At 39.5% G+C, this 19349-nt stretch overlaps 1 protein-coding gene across 5 annotated transcripts in view; it reads left to right on the plus strand.

The window, feature by feature from the left end:
* Positions 1–19349, plus strand: part of LOC104603372 (ENHANCED DISEASE RESISTANCE protein (DUF1336)) — a 116444-nt gene that overhangs the window by 53941 nt on the left and 43154 nt on the right. For all 5 annotated transcript variants that reach the window (XR_016082266.1, XR_016082265.1, XR_016082264.1 and 2 more), the window contains one exon: positions 18671–18841. Coding sequence is in view for 2 of the 5 variants with exons in the window: in XM_088897312.1 (XP_088753438.1) it covers positions 18671–18841 (171 nt within the window). In the remaining 3 variants the exon portion in view is untranslated. The remainder of the gene's footprint in view (positions 1–18670; positions 18842–19349) is intronic.

A 19349-nucleotide genomic window follows, 5' to 3' on the forward strand; every position in this document is an offset into this window, starting at 1 on the left:
GCTATAATCAATTTTGAGGAGGGAATGGTGGAGGTTAAGAAGAGATTACTTGTCTTTGGTTTGTATGAAGTTTGTCTTGCTGATTAATCTCTTATAATTGAGGTGGTGGCTTCAGGCATGGAATATGTTCCCAATGAGGTCTACCGCTATGGGTTTCAAAGCCATGAAAGTTGCTGCTCTGACGTGCTTCAAGGCACTCATAGTGGGCCAATGGTAGAGGGGATAGGAGGATGCTGGCTGTGGGTCAAATTTAATAGCTTGTAATGCACTCAATCACTCATCATCTTTTTTATTAATAAAATCAGATATTTCTTAAAAAACTGCATGGTCACCTTGCATTTCTCTTAATTGATTTTAAATAATGCTTTGCTAAATTTTCATATAACTAGTAGTAACTATTAAAGTCATTTTTGGTCTCAAATACTTGCCTTTTAAATCTATTCTCATGTTGTACCTTTTTGTAGATGGTAAAAGAATTTATTGAAAAGATAAGGAAAATGAAAACTACATGTGTATATTCCTTGGGATTCTTCAGTTTTTTTTTTTTTTTTTTTTTTTTTTCATTTTGAGATCCATAGGGATCATTTTCCTTTCTTGCAAAGCTAGATGTGTGATAATAGTTCAGTTGAACCAGTTTCAGAAATAGAGAAGAGAGAAAGAGAGGAGAGAAGGAAGAAGTGTCGAACTAAGAAGTCAGAGAGACCCTCCCAGCCGACCATATATAGAGATGGCAATTTCCCCCGTAAAACCGGGGCCCCGCCCCACCTCGCTCCAAATGGGGTGTGTTTTCCCCGACCCTTAAACAAGGACAGGGCAGGGACGGGGATGGGTTTTGTATATAATTTCCCGAACCCGAAGGTAAATTAGTAAAATATCTCTAGGTTTAATATTGATATTTAAAATATCTCTAAGTTTTCCCTAAATTTTTAAAATCCTAAGATCCCATAATTTTATTTTTGAATTACCCCTAAAGTATTATAATTCAATTCTAAAATACCCCCAAATTCCTATGTCCTATGTATAAATTGTACATAAAATAGATAATTTTTAAGTAATTGCCTTGAAACGGGGAAAATTCGGGGATTCCCCATCCCCGATGGGGAATGGATGCCCCGCCCCGCCACTAGGGATGGGGTTGGTACGGAGCAAGGTATCGTGACTTCGAGGCGGGGATGGGGAGGGGGTGCCCCGCCCCAAACCCGCCCCATTGCCATTCCTAACCATATATATGCCAAAACAAGGTACAATGTCAAATATGCTCATACTTAAGTATGGGACATGTGACTTAACACAGTATCAAACATACAACACATCTTAACTTATGATGAAAAGACTGAAATACCTTTTCTTAGCTGACTCTATCACTCCCCCTCAAGCTGGAGAATATATGTCATATAGTCTCAGCTTGTTACATATATAGTTCACTCTTCCCAAACTCAACCCTTTTGTGAACAAGTTTGCCCACTAATCACCTGTTCTTACATGCTCTATACTTATGACACCATTAAGGACTTTTTCCCTTACAAAATGGCAATCTACCTCTATGTGTTTAGTCCTCATGAAAAACTGGATTGGATGAGATGTGAATTGCCAGCTTGGTTGTCACAGTATAGTTTCATGGGTTTGCTTATTGAGAACTCGACTTCCTGCAAAAGATTTTTCAACCACACTAGTTCACATGTAGTGTGTGCCATGGCCCTTTGTTATGCTTCTGCACTACTCCTTGCTACAACAATTTGTTTCTTGCTCTTCCATATCACCAGATTTCCTCCAAGAAAGGTGCAATAACTTGTAGTGGATCTTCTGTCAGATACTGAGCTTGCCCAATTTGCATCTATATAGCCATTTGAGACTACCTCCTGGCTTGTACAGTAACCCACGGCCTGGAGCCCCCTTCAAATACTACACAATTTTAAGGATTGCATCCCAGTGAGGAACTCGAGGACTTTGCATGAATTGGCTTACCAGACTGATAGCAAATGAGATATCTGGTCTAGTAATTGTTAAGTAATTAAGTTTTCCCACTAGCCTTCTATACCTTCTGGGATCATCAAATAATTCACTTGTATCACTGCCCAACTTCACATTTTGTTCCATGGGAGTTTCGACTGGCTTAGTACCTGATAGCCCTGTTTCTTCCAATAGGTCAAGGACATATTTCCTCTTACATAGGTTTATGCCTTGCTTCGATCTAGCAACTTCTATACCCAAGAAATACTTCTTCCCAAGATCTTTTGTCTGGAAGTGATCTTATAGAAAGACCTTCAGTCTATCAATCCCAAGTCTATCATTGCCAGTGATGACTATGTCGTCCACGTAAACCAATAGCAAGATCTTCCCGACTTTAGAATCATAGCTAAACACTGAGTGGTCAACTTGACATTGTCTCATTCCGAACTCTTTCACTACTTCACTAAATCTGCCAAACCAAGCACGGGGAGACTATTTTGAGCCCATAGATTGCCTTCTTGAGCTTACACACCTTACCATCCTCCTCTTGAGCAACAAACCCTAGTGATTGCTCCATGTACACTCTTCCTCTAGAAGATCACCATGGAGGAAGACATTTTTAATGTCGAGCTGAAATAGAGGCCAACCATTCATGATTGCTAAGGAAATCAACACACGTACTGAGCCAATCTTAGCAACAGGAGAAAATGTTTCCACATAATCTATACCATATAGTTGAGAATACCCTTTGGCAACTAAACGGGCTTTCAGCCGTTCCACTCTCCCATCTGGTAGATATTTAATAGTATACACCCATTTACAACCAACAACATGCTTACCTGGGGGAAGATTGGTGAGTTCCCACGTATGATTGTGATTAAGGGCAGAGAGTTCCTCTTCCATAGCTTTACGCCACCTTGGTGAGGTAAGAGCCTCCTGGACATCCTTAGGTGTAGACACAGAAGATAACAGAGAAACAAATTGGCGATGTGAAGCGGAAAGGTGAGAGACAAAAACATAATTGGATATGGGATGCAGAATGCAACTACATTTACCTTTCTGCAATGCAATAGGAAGGTCAAGGTTAGAAGGCAACTCGGGTGTAGAAGAAACTAGATCTGCAGACGAAGTAGAAGTTGGAGGAGGGGCTGGTCTTTGTCGGTGAGTATACACTTGATGGATGGTGGTCTTTCAGTATGATCCTGCATTGGAGGTGGAGACTCAGTCACAGCGGGAACAACAGGAATGGAATTATCAACTGGAAGAAGTACGAGACAGACTCAAAGAATGTAACATCAGGATAGGCACATGACTTCCGATTAATGGGGTTGTAGCATTTATACCCTTTATGAGTCCTAGAGTAGCCAAGAAAGATACACTTAATGGAGCGTGCATCCAACTTGTCTAAACCAGGACCTAGATTATGAACAAAGCACACACACCCGAAGATCCTGGGAGTCAAGGGATATGGAGACAAAGTGGGAAACAAAATGGAGACCGGAGAATGACCGTCAAGAATGAACGAGGGCATGCAATTAATGAGAAAACAAATGGTAAGCACTGCATCACTCCAAAAACGTTTAGGAACATTCATATGATGAAGAAGAGACCGAGTTGTTTCAAGTAGATGTCGGTTCTTCCTCTCAGCCACCCCATTTTGTTGAGGAGTGTATGCATGGGATGTCTGATGAATAATGCCATATTATTCCAAATACTGCTGAAATGAAGTAAGGAAATACTCTACCATTATCTGAACAGTGAATTTTAATTGGAACACCAAATTGTGTACATATCTCACCATGAAACTTTTGGAAAATGGAAAATAATTCACTCCTTTCTTTCATTAAATAAATCCATGTCATTCTTGAACAGTCATCAACAAAAATAACAAAATACCTATAACCATTATAGGACTCAAATCTAATTGGACCTAGGGATGCTCATGGTTCGGTTAACCGAACCGTGGGGTGCATTTCTGGACCGAACCAATATGTTTAGCTTTTGCAGTTAACCAAACTGAAACCGAACCGATGCAACCGGTTAACTGTGGTTCGGTTTTTCGGTTTTTTTATGCCCTCAAAATTAAAAAAAAAAGGGGGAAAAACAGCATAACTTGTGAACAATTTTATTCTTTTTAAACAAAAAGCCTAAAATATGTTAAAAGTTCCTAAATTTATGGTCTACATCTTTGAAAAATCCAAAAAAAATCATGAATTTTAGTATCCCCAGCCAATCTAATGCAACCCTCCTTTATCTAGATTCTGAACCAGCCAGTGTAAAACAAACTCACACTAACTAGTTGAGAACAACTCAATTACATAGATCAAAGTTTACCTCTATTTCTGAAATCTTACTGTTGAGAGAGAGAGAGAGACAGAGATGGATATAGATAATTGCCTTGTTACTTTGAAAGAGATGTAGAACTTATTTGATTCTTCTTGTTGCTGGGCAAGAATTTGATTATCATATTCTCTATCAGCAATGAGGAAATAAATCACAGGTCTTACTCCTTTTATCCTTCCAGTTTTAACAATTAGTTAAATGCTTTTTATTGGTCTGAAAGAAGAAATCATTTAATTGTTTGTGGTGTATACCCTTCTTTTTCTTTCCTTTTATTGCTTCTTTGTTTTTGAGTTTGAAGCATACACATAAATTATGCTGATAAAAAAAGCATATACGTAAATCAAGTGCAAAAACATTTAACTGTTTGTGCTGTATACCCTTCTTTTCTAGTTTTGCCACTAATCCATCTTAACATCTGAACCTCCACTTTACTCATCTGAACCTCTTTTCGTGGACTATATAATATCATTGGCTAAGTTCAAAAATCATTTCTCATTACCTTAACTAGTGTTCTTTTTGGCCTGCCTGGCTGCCCCTATCTTACTAGTTAGGTAGACTATCTTCTTTCCACGAAAACCATCTTAGTCTACTTCCACCTATTTGGCTTTTGTAAATCTCTATAAATACTTTCATTTGACTTATCTTTTCTAGTTTTGCCACTAATCCATCCTAACAAAATATATTCTCAAGTTATCACAAAAAATAAAAAATAAAAAATCTAGATGAAGATTATTACCAATGAAGAAGGTTACAGCATGAGATTCTTTACGCTGGTGTGGCTTAAGATATTTCATGGCCTTTCTTCGGTCATCTTCAGCAAAGTGCTTAATAAAAGGCTCCTCAACTTCATCAGCTAACTTGACCTCCTGCACCATAGTGAGCTTTATTAGCAAGTTTAAATGGTTATTTACTTACAAATCAAAGCCTAATTACATGTGTGAAGCGTGCAAATACAACCATACAAGTTAGATATGTATTTGCATAAAATGTTTCACCAAATACAACCATACAAGTTAGATATCTCAACCACTTTGAGATAGATGGGTAGAACTTGTTCCTCAGTAACCTGCAAGAACAATACAGAATTTATATAAATCTCATCAGTTCTGTCAAAACTTCAACCCCAATCAGAAATTTATTTTTTTTATTTATAATTATAGTAGCAGTGCCCTACTTTACAAAAGCAAGCTACATCATGCAGGCTTAAGCTTTGACATGATATACCTGTAAGTTTTCAGGTAACCCAACCCTTTATAGAGCTCAGTGAAAGCTCCTCTGATCATTTTCTCGGCATGATGTAGCTTCTTTTTATTGAACTGCTCCAGCAGTTCAGTCTCATACATGTCCCCATTACTATCCAAAGAAGCCAGCTTCTTATGAACCTAATGAACATCACATACAAAACATCAGTATACAAATATAATTACATATATAGAGATGAGAGAGAGAGAGAGAGTACTTGGATTGGTCCATGCTCTCTGTGATGATGGCCATAAAAAGAGGGTCCAAGCTGACCCTCAAACTGCTTAGAGAACTTAACCATCTTTACTCTCTTATGCTTGAGAGAGAGAGAGAGAGGTGCAGAGCTTTGGCTAGGGAATCAGCCAAACCATTTGTTGGTTTATTAACCAATCCAAAGTAATAACCAAGACATAGTAATAAGAGTAAAAAAGACAAATGAAAATTCCATAACCATAATCCATAAAAAACCACAAATACAAGTCCATAACCATAATCCATAAAAACCACAAATACAAGTCCATAACCATAAAAAAAAAAAAAAAAAAAAAAAAAAAAAAAAAAAAAAAAACAAGTTTCACAACCACAACCACAGTCATAAACACAAGTTCCATAACTACTCAACCACTTAATTATCAATGTTGACAAGAGGATGCGCCTTGATCAAGGATGTCATTTCTGCAATAAAAAGACAAATGCAAATTAGAATTATTATAACAAAATAAAATAAACAATAAAAACAAAATTGAAAAACACAAACTTTACCTGATTCCATATTTTCAAGCTCATCTAAGCTCTCCTCTACATAAAGATAACCGTGTGACGTTCGCAACCAATCTTGTCCACAAATGATAGCTTCTACCATTCTTGGAGTTAGAGAACTACGAAATGAATCAAGCACACAACCTCCGGTGCTAAAAGCCAACTCAAATGCAACTGTAGACATAGGCATAGCTAATAAATCCCGAGCCATCAAAGAAAGCACCCAATATTTAGAGGAATTAGTTTTCCACCAATCCAATATGTCAAATGATTTACTTTTCAGATCTTCACATTCCTCCCCTAAATATATATCCAATTCTGTTTTGTTCTCTACAGTTCCTTGGCCCGATTTTTGCTTGTTAAATAATGAATTTATGAAATCAGCAACATCCTCCACATTCTCAACTTCCATATCATTTGGATCCTGAGATTGATTACTTGAGTGAATATTAGGAGATGACTCGCTTGAACTATAAAACTCATACATAGAAGTCAAAACTTGTCTCACCTTCTCTTTTAGCACTTTAGCAGTATCAACACATACTCCAATTTACATCGGGGGTCAAGAACAACTGCAATGAATAACATGGTGTTGATATTATTGACATTTTCCCAATACTTGTCATACTTCCTCTTCATCTTGTAAGCCATTAAACTAATAGAGGAATCATCACTTTTACACCTCCGAGAAAGAACAATTATGTAGGTTTTCAAGACTGCTATTCAGTCTTGATCACTAAGAGATTTTAGGTTCGATGAGAAGAGAAAGTGAAGAAGATGTAGAAGAAAGAGAGATGGAAGAGCAATAGAACACAGATTTTGAGGAGAATAACAGAATGTCAATATTCTGCCGCCGCCACTTTAAGTTAATATATATAGGTTATGCTAGTTACATGAAAGGACATATCTGCCCTTGGTGTTTACATCATAGCTACTAACAAACAACAACCAATATAAAACTGAAACTAGAAATAACAGAACAACAAAATAACCACAGCTGTGACTAGATACATTCTACCCTACGGACAGAGTGGTACCACAGCTGTGGGGCCCACATCAATGTTCTCTACACTCCCCCTCAAGTTGGGAGTATATGTTCATCATTCCCAACTTGGATAGATCCGCCTCTAGCTTCTTTCTTGATACGGCTTTAGTAAGAATGTCGGCTAGTTGCATACTGGATGTGATGTAAGGGAGGCATACTTCTTGAGATGAGACCCTCTCTCGCACAAAATGACGGTCAACTTCAATGTGTTTGGTTCTGTCATGCTGTACCGGATCATGTGCTATATTAATGGCGGCTTGATTATCACAGTATAGCATCAGGGGCTTCTCATACTCAATACCCAACTCCTCAAGTAGAGATCTTAGCCATAGGATTTCAGCCACTCCATTGGCCATGGACTGTATTCTGCTTCAGCACTTGACCGGGAGACCACACTTTGTTTCTTACTTCTCCAGGAGACAAGGTTTCCTCCCACAAGGGCACAATATCCCGAGGTAGACCTTCTGTCATCAACACTCCCAGCCCAATCTGCATCAGTATAAACCTCCACCTTCATGTGATTGTTGTTCTTGAAAAGTATACCCCTACCTGGGCATCTCTTCAAGTAGGCTAAGATTCTTTCTGCCGCAAGAAGATGTGTGGTTCTAGGAGAATGCATGTACTGGCTGACAACACTAACATCATAAGTAATATCTGGCCGAGTGAGGCAGAGATATAGGAGCTTTCCTACCAGTTGCTGGAACGTAACTTTGTCTTCAAGAAACTCCCCACTCTCGGCACTAATCCTGTGATTCTGTTCAATTGGTGTATCTACAGGCTTGACACCTAACTTTCTAGTTTCTGCCAACAGGTCTAGGACATATTTCCTCTGAGATATAAAGATCCCCTGTTTGGATCTAGCAACCTCAATACCCAAGAAATACCGGAGTACACCAAGGTCCTTCACCTCAAATTCTTGGTGAAGAAGCTGTTTAAGAGACTCAATCTCATGGCTATCATTCCCTGTGACCACAATATCATCAACATATACTGCCAACAGTGTCAAAGAGGACTCCACCCTCTTGATGAATAGGGTGTGATCTGACTGGGCCTGTACATATCCAAACTTCACAAGTGCTAGTCTGAATCTATCGAACCAAGCCCTAGGTGACTGTTTCAAACCATACAAAGCCTTGTTGAGCCGGCAGACCTTACCTACTTCTGCATCATAGAAGCCAGGTGGCAAACGCATGTAAACTTCTTCCTGCAGATCTCCATTCAGAAAGGCATTTTTCACATCCATTTGGTATAAAGGCCAAGTGTGACTTGCTGCAAGGGACAAGAGAACTCAAATAGTAGTCATCTTGGCTACCGGTGCAAATGTCTCCAAGTAATCTATGCCATAAGTCTGTGTAAACCTTCTTGCAACTAACTGAGCTTTATACCTCTCAATAGATCCATTTGTATTATGCTTCACCGTAAATACCCATTTGCATCCAGCTGGTTTCTTTCCTTTTGGCAAATCAACTACCTCCCAGGTGTTGTTCTTCAACAGAGCATCCATCTCAACTTGCATTGCATCTTTCCATTCAGGGACGGATAGGGCTTCTTGCACTATTCTTGGAATAGGGACATTGGAAATGGAGCTAAGGTAGGACTTGTAGGTAGGAGATAGGCGATCATAGGATAAAAAATGGGAAATACAGTGGGCTGTGGATGTGGTACAATGGCGTTTCCCTTTACGGATTGCAATTGGAAGGTCAAGATCATCTGTAGGGGAAGTCTCTGTGGGCTCTGGGACTGAAGTATCTGGACCTGGAGTTGCATATGAGATTGGAGCTGGTCTGGACTGCTGATGATCAGGATCAACCTGCCTGCACCGCCTGTGATAAACCCTCAACTCCTGATCCCTCTGACCACCCTCACCATTGCAGCTTTCCCTCAACTCCTAATCCCTCGGACCACCCTCACCATTGCAGTTCTCATCACCCAATGGAATAGGTAAAGGAACTACCCCACTCTCACTGCTCTCCCCCTGAAGACAAGAACTCAAACCCCCACTCTCAATACTCTCCCCCTGAGGGGCAACCCGAGGATAATAGGGCGTCCCCTCAAAGAAAGTGATATCCATGGAGACAAACTTCCTCCCGGAGACAGGATCATAACAGCAATAACCCTTTTGAGTTTGTGCATAACCAAGGAAGATGCATTTGGAGGCTTTGGGTTCGAACTTGGAGGAATGGGGTCCGAGAAGCTGAACAAAGCAAGTGCAACCGAATGTCTTAAGGGGAATAGAAAACAAGTCCTCACGTGGGTGTAGAAGCGAAAAAGGAGATTGCATATCAAGGACCCTGGAAGGGACCCGATTAATAAGGTATACCGCCGTGAGGATAGCGTCCCCCCAGAAGCGAATAGGGACATTGGAAGTAAACATGAGGCTTCTAGCCACTTCCAAAATGTGCCTATTCTTCCTCTCGGCAACTCCATTCTGCTGAGGTGTATGAGGGCAAGGGCTCTGGTGGATAACCCCATGATGAAGAAGATAAGATGTCAATGATTTAGCAAAGTATTCCTTTGCGTTATCAGATCGGAGAACTTTGATCTTGGCATCAAACTGGGTTAGGATCATTTGGTGAAAATTTTGGGTCAAGGAAGGTACCTCATCTCGTGAACGCATGAGATAAACACAAGAAAAGCGGGTATGGTCATCAACAAATAACAAAAAATATCTGTACCCACCCATGGAAGGGATATGATAAGGCCCCCAAACGTCAGTATGCACAATATCAAAAGAATTATCACTCCTTTTATTACTCAATAAATAAGGCTTTCTACAATGCTTAGCAAACTCACAACTTTCACACTGTAGCTGAGACAACTCAATAGACTCAAATAAAGTAGGAAACAAACTCTGTAAAGATCGAAAAGACAAATGACCTAATCGGTTATGCCAAAGCATAGCCGGACTCACACTCTTAGAAACAAAAAACAACTTCTCTACTGACTCTCCCTGACGAAACCGCTCCCCAAGCAGATAGATCCCATTCGTCTCATGGCCAGTCCCAATCACCTTCTGCGTCTCCAAGTCCTGAAAAACACATCGGTCAAGGAAGAAGGTTACTGAGCAGTTCATATGCTTGGTAATACTACTGACTGAAAGAAGGTTAGTATCAAGCTTAGGCACATGCAAAACAGATGATAGGGAGATAGTATCTGAAAGCTTGATGTCACCCTTCCCAGAAATAGGAACCAGGGAGCCATCAGCAATAGATACCTTATCTCTACCAGAAGACAAATGGTAAGTAGTAAACAGTGAAGGCAAGCTAGTCATGTGATCAGATGCACCTGAGTCTATTACCCAACAAGGTTCAGTAGTACCTGGAGCTGAGGCATGATAGGCTGAAGCTCGAGTACCTGAATGGGCGAAGGCAGATGTGACAGGGGCTGATGGAGGCTGCGGTGGCTGAGCTGAATTTCCAACCTCCTTTTCTAGCTGTATTAGTGCAGCCCGAACTACAGCTAAGGTCTCCAAAGATGTTCCTTTTGTGCCAGATGAGGATGTTGAATCAGTGTTCATGGCTACATGAGCAGTGCCCTTCTTGTTTCTTAACTTCGCAGGAACCAAGTGGGAATGCAGTTTCCAACATGTCTCTTTTGTATGTTTGGGTTTCTTACAATGTTCACATACTACATCCTTCTTGTCTTCCTTCCTCTTGTCCTTCTCTGAATCACCCCCTGATTTGGGTGTAGCCGCTACAAAGGCTGATATGGGTTGCATCATAACCTTCCTTCTGGTTTCTTCACTGTGTACAAATGAGTAAGCCTGAGAGAGAGTCACACTGTCTCTAGTCAAAATCTGCTGCCTCACAATATCATATTCTGAGTTCAGTCCCGCCAGGAACTCAAACACTCTGTTTGTCTCGATGTGCTTTCTATGGGTCTGAGCATCTTTGGGACTCTCCCACTCAAGAGTCTCTAAGTGATCAATCTCATGCCACAGGGACTTCAAGGTAGAGAAGTAGACCAATACCAGTTTCTCTCCTTGTTTAAGGGTGTTCACTTCACATTTCAATTCATATGCTCTGGCAACATTAAGGGGTTGGGAGTAAGTTTCTTTCATAACATCCCATATCTCCTTAGCTGTCTTTGCCCACAAATAATTCCGGCTAATATGAGGCTGCATAGAATTACACAGCCATGTCATAACCAAGTAGTTTTCTTGCATCCATTTGGTATATGTCGGGTCTCCCTTGGAAGGTTCTTTCATATCTCTAAGGAGGTACCCTAATTTACCTCTTCCACCAATAGCCATCATGGCTGATTGGGCCCATTCCAAATAGTTTGATCCATCAAACTTTACGGTCGTAATCTGACCACCCATCTCAGAAATACCACCATAACTGATGTTCCCAAGACTGCCTTCTGCCTGAATTTTAGACTCCATTTCTGTCAAGTCTCAAAACAGTACTTGAATCACCAATCACAATCAAAACAGTATAGGCCTGATCTGTATTCTCAGTGTATGTGCACAAAACCGAAGTAATTCTGGTCTGAAACCAACTAACCAACACAGCAGTAGCTATCCGTAGATCTCTAACCCCCTTAGAACTCTGAGAACAGCTTTAAAACAAAACTGATATGCTAGGGAAAGTTAGGGTTTTAATCAGTCCTGAAAGGAAGCAATTCAGTCGCACAGTCCAAACTGTATAGATGAGCTTGCAGTAGGGTTAATAAGAAACCCTAGAATCTGATCAAACCTACCAATCAACTTAAGAGTAGCTCTAGATAGATCACAGAGTTCAGTCAACCACTAGGGCTTGCTGCAGATCACTTTCAAACCCTAGAGTAGAGAGAAACACAGTTCGGTCCAGGGTTTGATGTAAAACCCTAGGAAATCGAAGAAGGAAAGGGCTAGAATGGTTCGGCCTTCCCCTCCAGATAGGTCCAACCTATCTTCTCTGAAAGAACTTCTATTAAAAAGTAACAACTTACAAGGAAAAAATAGTTCACTGCCTTCTAGGGTTACCTGAACCCTAGTCTTCTCTAATCCTTCCTGACCACCAACACTCAGCAACCCTAGCAAGTTTCCAGCAGCTGCTAGTACCTCTGGCGATCTCCAAGAATCAGTCTGCGAACTCCTCCTTTTCAGCTTTCAGTCCTAGGAGATTCTCATGTGGTCGGCTGGTATTAGACTCACATGAAAAACCCTAACTTGGCTCTGATACCATGTAGGTTTTCAAGACTGCTATTCAGTCTTGATCACTAAGAGATTTTAGGTTCGATGAGAAGAGAAAGTGAAGATGTAGAAGAAAGAGAGATGGAAGAGCAATAGAACACAGATTTTGAGGAGAAGAACAGAATGTCAATATTCTGCCGCCACCTCTTTAAGTTAATATATATAGGTTATGCTAGTTACATGAAAGGACATATCTGCCCTTGGTGTTTACATCATAACTACTAACAAATAACAACCAATATAAAACTGAAACTAGAAATAACAGAACAACAAAATAACCACAGCTGTGGCTAGATACATTCTACCCTACGGACAGAGTGGTACCACAGCTGTGGGGCCCACATCAATGTTCTCTACAAATTCCAATATCATAAATTTCTTTCATGTATTCATTTCCAGTTACATAAAGTGACCCTGACAATTTCAATGTAGTTTCATAGAAAGTTCTAAGAAAAGGTAGCAAACCACAGGCATATTCCCAATCTCCATCAATAGGCAAACCTTTGTTTTACCATGAGTAAGATCATCTACATACCTACTATCAAACTCTCCAACAAATCAAATGCCTTTTGAAATTTCAAAGCAGATTCCAACATTAAGTAAGTAGAGTTCCACCTAGTTTCAACATTTAGGAAAACAAGACCCCTACTCACTATCCTTTCTTTCTCCACACAATCCTTAAATCTTTGCAACCTTGCTGGTGACGATCTTACATATTTTCACTGCAGAGCAAATCCTGAAAATAGAATCATCTACCTCTGACAACCCTTCTTTGACAATTAAGCTCAAAATATGTGCACCACATCTCATGTGTAAGAACTCAATTTTTAAGACACTTCCCTTCCAATTATTAAGTCTTTTCCTCAGATATTGAATCCCTACATCATTTGAACTTGCATTGCCCACCGTTACAGTGAACACTCTCTCAATGCCCCAATCAAGTAAACACCTTTCAATGCCTTGCCAATTATCTCTCCTGAATGACCAGAAATTGGACAAAAATTTAAAATTTTTTTGTGCAATTTCCACTCATCATCAATGAAATGAGCAATAAGACACATGTAACTAAGGTTTTGAGATGATGTCAATGTGTTTGTAGTGAGGCAAACCCTTGATGATAATTTTTTAAAAAATTGTTTCAACATTTTCTTCTCCACATAAAGACTATAACAATCTCTAACTACTGTGTGACATGAAGGAACTACAAATCTTGGTTGCATCTTACTACAAAAGCCACAAAAACCCTCTCGTTCCACATGCTTAAAAGGTAATTCATCTACAATAATCATCCTAGCAAGTTCCTTTCTACATTCATCTTGATCAAACTTGTAAGGCACAAGTGATGGTGTGGTGCTCCCCTCTTTAGAACTTTGAAATGAAGCTTCCAAAGTCTTTTACTGCTTGTCTATATTATTAAGGGGATACTGTTTACATCTAGACAAGTGATTACTTAAGGAACTAGTACCACTTGAAGATGGGCAAGCTAGGTCTTTACCACAATAATTACACTTTGCCCTTTGTTCACTTTTGTCCTTACAATCAAGTTTAGTAAAATGATCCCACACCCAAGATTTTTTTCTAGAAGAAGTGGTACAAACTTTTGAATCAATCTCTGAACTAGCTGGGTGTGATGAATTACCAGCATTACTTGAAGGTGCAGGAGAAGGAGATGGGTTTATGCTTGTGGTTCTAAGTAGATGATTGTTGGCACTTTGAGTTTGACTCTCTAGCATATATTTGATAAATAAAAAAAATACCTGTGTAATTAGAAAAAAATAAACATATGATTTAAGCCAAAAATCCGAATTCTCCACAAGATCAGAAAAAATAGACAATGATTTAAGCCAACATTCATTCATTCTACAAATACAAAAAAAAAAAAAAAAACCTAAAAGAGGTTGAGTGAGAAAAATATACTAAATTTCTACATTCATTCATTCATTCAAGATTTTATCTGAATTCTCCATAAAATAAAAGAAAAATACAACGATTTAATCCAAATTCTCCATAAAATCTGAATTGTCCATACAATGATTTATTCCTTCCACTTGCTGCTTTTATTTGCATAAGGCCAATCTTCATCACCATACACCAGTAACTCTCATCAGTTTACGGGCAACAATAAGACTGGTTTTTTTGCCAGTAACTCTCACAGAAGGCCCTCGGGCAGTTTACAATGGGTAAGGTTATAGACATGACATCAATTAACATTCTATTGGAAACATTGCATTGCATTCATTCATTCATTCTAAAAATACTAAAAAATAAAAAACAAAAAAATTCATTCATTCTTGGAAGGAATACAAACAACATTCATTCATTCTAAAAATACTAAAAAAAGCATTCATTCATTCTTGGAAGGAATACAAACAACATTCATTCATTGTAAAAATACTAAATTACCTAAAATAGGTGCAGTGAGAACGGAGAGGTGGCTATTTGATAGTGCCAGATTGGTTGCCAATTTACCGGATGCCGGTTGGTGATTTGGTGGTTACTGACTTGCTGTCGAGAGAGAAGAGATTGAGTTTCTGATGTTCTGAGAGAGAGTGAACACTGAACACTTGAGATTTGGGTGAATAGTGAACACTGACTCTTCGAGTGATATTTGAGAGACTGAGAGACTATAACTGAGAGTGAGAGATGAGTGAGGCTATAACTAAGAGATGAGTCTGAGAGTGAGAGAGACAGAGAGATCTGTTGAGTGTTGACTGATGAGAGACACTATCACTTACTGAGAGAGAGACACTGCCGGTCGGACTTCGGGGCTCACCCGTCACCCTCGGTAGGTCTGGCCGTTGGGAAGAAGAAGAAGAATATTAGAGTCTAGAGAGAGAAAGGAGAACACAAATTTACAGAACAAAGAAGTACAGAGCACTCACCGGAAGTCTGGAACACACTCGTCGGAGGCGTCGGTGATTCGATTGGTGGCAGAGCGTCAACGACCGTCGGTGGCATTGGGGAAGAAGAAGATTCAGAGTCTCTGACTGTGAGTCTGTGAGAGACTAAGAGTCCGAGAGTCGAGAGAAAGAGCCGAGAGGGAAATTGGGAAAGAAAGGGGAAACGGGAAAGGAAAAGGTCAAAGGCACGATGGAGTTAGGGATTCCAATTTTTTAATTTTTAAAAATATTATATATTATATATATAATATTATTATTATTTATTAGCATATACTGGTCGGTTCGGTTAACCGTCGGTTTTTTAAATAGGTTAACCAAAACCGAACCAACCAGTTCGGTTAACTGTTTTTTCGGTTCGGTTTTGGTTAGTTGGTTTTTCGGTTCTTCTTGCTCACCCCTAATTGGACCCCAAACATCTGAATGAACTAAAGCAAAAGGACTCAACGTGTGACTATCAACTCTAGGACTAAAGGAAACCCAATGGTGTTTCCCATACTAACACGACTCACACTGAAAAGAAGACGAACGACTTAATGGTGGAACAAGTAGCTTGAGAGCTTTAAGAGATGGATGACCAAATCTACAATGCCACTGGAGAGGAATCAAAGAAGTTTGAAGTGCAATTGTAGAACCACCCCCATCAAGGTAATACAACCCACCAGCTTCATGCCCTCCACCAATCTTCTTCCCCGTCTTGAGATCCTGAAAAACACAAGAGGAAGGGTAAAAAGTGATAGAACAATTGAAAGACTTGGTTACTTTACTAATAGACATAAGATTAAATGGAAACCTGGGTACATATAAAACAGAAGACAAAGAAAGAGATGCAGTGTTAACATTACCGACACCACAAATGGGGGAAGTAGAACCATTGGCTAGGGTAACATTGTGTGATGTGGAGGTCTGAGAAAGGGAGGAAAACACACCTAGAGTCCCATCATGTGATCAGAGGCTCCAGAGTCAATTATCCATGGGGAAGGTTTTGATGCCAGGCAAGCCATACCTGAATGAGCAAGAGTGGCAGTATTCTGATGTGAAGTAGCGTGAAGAAATCTCTCATACTCATCTTTTGGGATACTCATCATCTCCTTCCCAGAAGTAGTTGTGGATGTAGAAGGTGTTGGATCAACTGGCTGATTATCACTAACTTCACTGCAACGAACAGCTGCATGATTAGCCCATGTAGATCATAAAAGAAGTTAATTGTGTGTACGTCTTTTCCACATTGTGTACATTTCCTAGTAGTGTTTCCTCTTCCTTTGCCACAGCATCCCCCGGAATCACGACCTCCACCAATACCATGACTACGACCAAACATAGGGTTACCACGGCCCCCTCAAACTGCACTACCTCCTCCTCTGTTTCCATAAGCTCCTCGTGTTCCAATAAATGTTGTTCTGTCATAAGGTATGGTACTCTCTGTGGGTCCAAGAGAAATCCTACGGAGACAGGCAAACACTTCCTCTAGAGTGGGGAGGGCAGATCCACCCAATATTTGTGCTCTGACAGGTTCATACTCTAATTTCAGCCTCACTAAGAATTGGGTAACATCAAGTTGTTCCCTTTGTTGTTGAATTTTGACATTCGAAGTTAAGGGGTGGTAGACATTAAGTTCATTCCGAAGATTTCTCGTACTGGAAAAATACTCTTCAAGGGTTTGATTTTCCTACTGCAAACTGAAGTACTCCTGATAAAGCTGATAAACTCTCGTAGTATTGTCTTGTCCAAAATAGAGTTTCTTAGCGTGCTCCCATATTTTCTTTGCTATGTCTAAGAACATGAAGTTAACACTGATTTTAGGTTCCATACTGTTCCACAACCACTTCATGATTTGAGCATCCTCCTGCTCCCAAATCACTAAAACCCGGAGATTCAGCTGTAGGTTTCTCCTCCCACACATGTTTTACATTCTTCTTAGCCTTAAGAAACACTTCCACCGACTTAGCCCATGGCACATAGTTTTCACCATTGAGTTTGATGGATGTCATCTGCACACTTAAAAAATCAGAGGAAATCATCACACTCGATTTCTGGTCACCACTGACATCTCCCATTGATGCCATCAAGATTTCAATCTAAGAAACTGGTGCTGCCCTTCCAGAAAAAAGGTTATCTCTCCAAATACACTGACTGTTGTTCTTTGAGTACTACACCAACATACTCACCACCGTACAGCACCTCCTCATCCAATCACCACAATATTACCCAAGCACAAGCACACATTCGGCCACTTCTGTTAACATAAAAAAACGATTTCTAATAAAACCATAACCACCATCTAAAAAAATATCCCTCTCGAAACTGCTCAATAGAGGGTTCAACCCACCACAAGCACAACCACATGACCACTAAGGCTGTCACACATGGTGACAGCAGTCCAGAAACCTCCTACTAGGGCTGCCACACTCCTCTTTTACCTGTATCTAGGCCACCGTAACCTTAGGAACACCTGAATAGGTTACCGCAGTCCTCTGTGGATTGCCGCAGCCTTCTCACACCCTTACTCTAGGTTGCGCAGACCAGAAAATAAAATAAAATAAAGAAAGGGGGAAGAAGACCAGATATGAAGCTGTAGTCTTCTTCTCTCCTGTTTAGCGATGCTCCGATACCATGTGATAATAGTTCAGTGGAATCAGTTTCAGAGATAGAGAAGAGAGAAAGAGAGAAGAAGAAGAGAGAAGGAAGAAGTGTCGAACTGAGAAGTCAGAGACCCTCCCAACCGGCCATATATGTCAAAAACAAGGTACAACGTCAAATATGCCCCTACTTAAGTATGGGACATGTGACTTAACACAGTACCAAACAGACAACACATCTTAACTTATGATGAAAAGACTGAAATACCCTTCCTTAGCTGACTCTAACAGATGCATGTAATACTTTTTGTTTTTGTTAAATGTATGTTGATTGGTCAAGTGGTGGCTTTTCATCGCAGTCTGTTTAATAGATTTTGTCAAGTTCTCATCTTTCTCAACTTGTATTTGCTTCTGCAGAGATTGGAAGAATCGTGCTTGTAGTTGTGAGATATAAAATGATTTAATTTCTTTGACTAGAGATGTGATTGCTTAAAAAGTTAAAATGTGTAGCATTTTTATTTGCATGTTCTACAAGAATCATGCTTGTAGTTGTTAGATATAAAATGCTGCTCATTATTCTTACAAGACTTACAAATGGTTTTGAGAACTTTTTTATCACTCATGCAAATACTGAATTTGTTATTTTGATTTTTAAAACTTTTACAATTCTTTTTTGTAGCTTCAACTTGGGAGATTAGAAGTCTAAATCCAACCCCAGCTTCAAATACCACAAGATGTCTTGTAACACAAATGTTGGAGATACACTCACATGGATGGTTTAGGTGGAAGAAAAATCACAACTCAAATTTTGAAAAGACTGTTCCTTATGCATTATTATGCCAAGTAGCAGGTTGAGTGCCCTGTACTACACTTTTTGTTCAGACTGAAATCCTTTCGTAGATTTACCAGCCTCATAATTAGATAGTTTATCTTTTACAGGTTTACTCGTGATATAGTGATGGGATAGATGGGAAACCATTTTTGTTGCTAATAATATATTAATATCTTTCTGATTATTAAAAAAGATTTTTAAATACAATACAAAGGATTGTATTAGGCTGGCTTTTCACCACCTAACCCCAATTGTTACATTATTGCCCCCAAGTATCTTTCATTTGTTACCCCCCTCCCCCCAATACATTTGAGCCCTGTTTGCCGTAGGGGTGATCATGAAAAACTGAAAAGCCGAACTGAATTGACGAAGGGAGGTAAACTAGCTTAACTCCCCCACAAGTAGAGAAAAGAAAAGAAAAAACATTAAATAATATAATATATATTTTATATTATTTATATATTATAAATGAATATATATGCATTATTTATTATTTATAATATAATAAATTATTTATTATATATTA

This window comes from Nelumbo nucifera, chromosome 2 (assembly GCF_055504915.1).
Source record: "Nelumbo nucifera cultivar China Antique chromosome 2, China Antique-T2T, whole genome shotgun sequence".
NCBI lineage: Eukaryota > Viridiplantae > Streptophyta > Magnoliopsida > Proteales > Nelumbonaceae > Nelumbo > Nelumbo nucifera.